Source organism: Parus major, chromosome 1 (assembly GCF_001522545.3).
Source record: "Parus major isolate Abel chromosome 1, Parus_major1.1, whole genome shotgun sequence".
NCBI lineage: Eukaryota > Metazoa > Chordata > Aves > Passeriformes > Paridae > Parus > Parus major.
Window position 1 is genome coordinate 235422 of NC_031768.1, and position 2212 is coordinate 237633.

Below are 2212 nucleotides of genomic sequence, written 5' to 3' on the forward strand. Positions count from 1 at the left end.
TGGGGAAACATTTCTCATTTTATTCAGCCTGAACCTCCCTCATTTCAACTTCCCCCCGTTGCCTCCCGTCCTTCTTCCATGCTCTGCCCTGAAGATCTGCTCAGCCTCCCTGATGTCTCTGTGGAGGTAGGGCAAGGCTGCTGCTGGAGCCCTGCAAGCCTCCTCTGGGCTGCACAAGCCTCGTTCCTGGATCTCCTGTGTCCCACTGACATCCCGCTGCACTCACCAGAGCAGACACCGCCGGATTTCTGCCAAGGCCTCCCTCCCCTCCCCTGCATCCACCACATCCTGTGTGCCCCCTCCTCTCCAGCTCATCCCAGGGACCCTCCCAGGATCCTGCCCAGGGCCCTGAACCTGGAACACCTTGTGCTTTGCCTGTTATCCACACATGTCCCCGGCACCACACACAGTGTCCATCCCAGGTTTGCTCATTCATTCCCCTCCACCTGCCAGCAAGACTGTGAAGTGAGCAGGGCTTGGTGTGAGGAGCACTGCAAACCCACCTTGCCCTGGGAGCCACCTTCTCACCTGGGAGCAGGAGGCTCTGAGAGCCTGATTCTCTCTTCTTTGGAATCCCAGGCTGGTTTGGATTGGGAGGGCCCTTAAAGACCATCCTGTTCCAACAACTGCCGTGGGCAGGGACAGCTCCCACTGCACCAGGCTGCTCCAATCTGGCATTAAACACCTGCAGGGATGGGGCAGCCACAGCTTCTCTGGGCAGCCTGTGCCAGCGACAACGAATTCTGCATTTGCAGTGTTGATTTCCTAAATAAGAAGGATTGTCAGGGTTAAACTTACACGATTTTCATGCCTTTTGATCTCCAGTTGGCACAAAACAGGCAGCCTTGGCTTAGCAGCCTGGTCATGGTTGGGATGAGCATGGAAAAGGCATTTGCTCACTCCATAGAACATCTCAAACTCTGGAATCTAGGGACAACTGTGAAATAGTGGAATATTTTCCTTTTTATTCTAAACTATTTCTTTATTTTTTTTTTTCCTCTTTTTCAACAAAAAATGTCCATCCTTTTCCTTCAGCTTAGGATTTAATGGATACACAAGAGTGTGGCCACATGTGGCAGCCCCCAGACAGCACGGGGAGCCCTGCAGAGGCTGGTGGGGAGGTGGAGGGATGTGCAGCTCCTCTGTCCAGCAGGGAGTCCAGCCACGTGGAGTTTGTGTTGTTGGTTTGTTTTAGGTCTAGGCCATGTGAGAGCGGAGCTGGGATGGAGCGGGACTCGCCCACCCCGTGGGAATTCAATGGCTCCTTCCACCAGCCTGCAGCTTTCCTCATGATGGGCATCCCGGGCCTGGAAGCCCTTCACCCCTGGGTCTCCATCCCTTTCTGTGCCCTCTACCTCACCGCTCTCCTGGGCAACTGCGTGATCCTGTTCATCATCAGGAGGACCCCAAGTCTCCACGAGCCCATGTACTATTTCCTGTCCATGCTGGCCGTCACTGACCTGGGCTTGGCCCTCTGCACCCTGCCCACCACCCTGGGCCTCTTCTGGTTCAACGTGCGCAGGATCGGCTTCGACGCCTGCCTCACCCAGATGTATTTCATCCACATCCTGTCCTTCATCGAGTCCTCCGTGCTGCTGGCCATGGCCTTTGACCGCTTCGTCGCCATCTCCCACCCCCTGAGACACGCGGCCATCCTGACCAAGAGCACGGTGCTGAAGATTGGCCTGGCCATTGTGCTGAGGGGGACGGTGTCGCTGCTGCCCGTCCCCTTCCTGCTCAGGAGGCTGACCTACTGCGGCAGGACGGAGCTGTCCCACTCCTTCTGCTTCCACCCCGACATCATGAACCTGGCGTGCGCAGACATAAAGGTCAACGTCTTCTACGGGATGATCATTCTCTTATCCACCGTGGGGATGGACTTCATCTTCATCGTGCTGTCCTACATCCTCATCATCAGAACCGTCGTCAGCCTCACCACCAAGGAGGAGTGTCTGAAGGCTCTGAACACCTGCGTCTCCCACATCTGCGCCGTGCTCGTGTTCTTCATCCCCATGATCGGCCTGTCCATGATCCATCGCTTTGGGAAGGACGTTCCCCCCCTCGTTAACACCGCGGTGGCCTACACCTACCTCACCATTCCCCCCGCTCTCAACCCCGTCATCTACAGCGTGAAATCCTCCCACATCCGCGAGGCCTTGCTCAGGGCCCTGCGCAGGAAACGCGGGGCTGACTGCTAGATCACTGCTCCGGT

At 56.6% G+C, this 2212-nt stretch overlaps 1 protein-coding gene across 1 annotated transcript; it reads left to right on the forward strand.

The window, feature by feature from the left end:
- Positions 1–1223: 1223 nt before the first annotated feature.
- LOC107199699 (olfactory receptor 51G2-like) lies at positions 1224–2206 on the forward strand. The gene has a single exon (XM_015617043.2). It carries the CDS (start codon positions 1224–1226, stop codon positions 2196–2198), a length of 975 nt encoding a protein of 324 aa, XP_015472529.2. The 3' UTR covers positions 2199–2206.
- Positions 2207–2212: the final 6 nt, after the last annotated feature.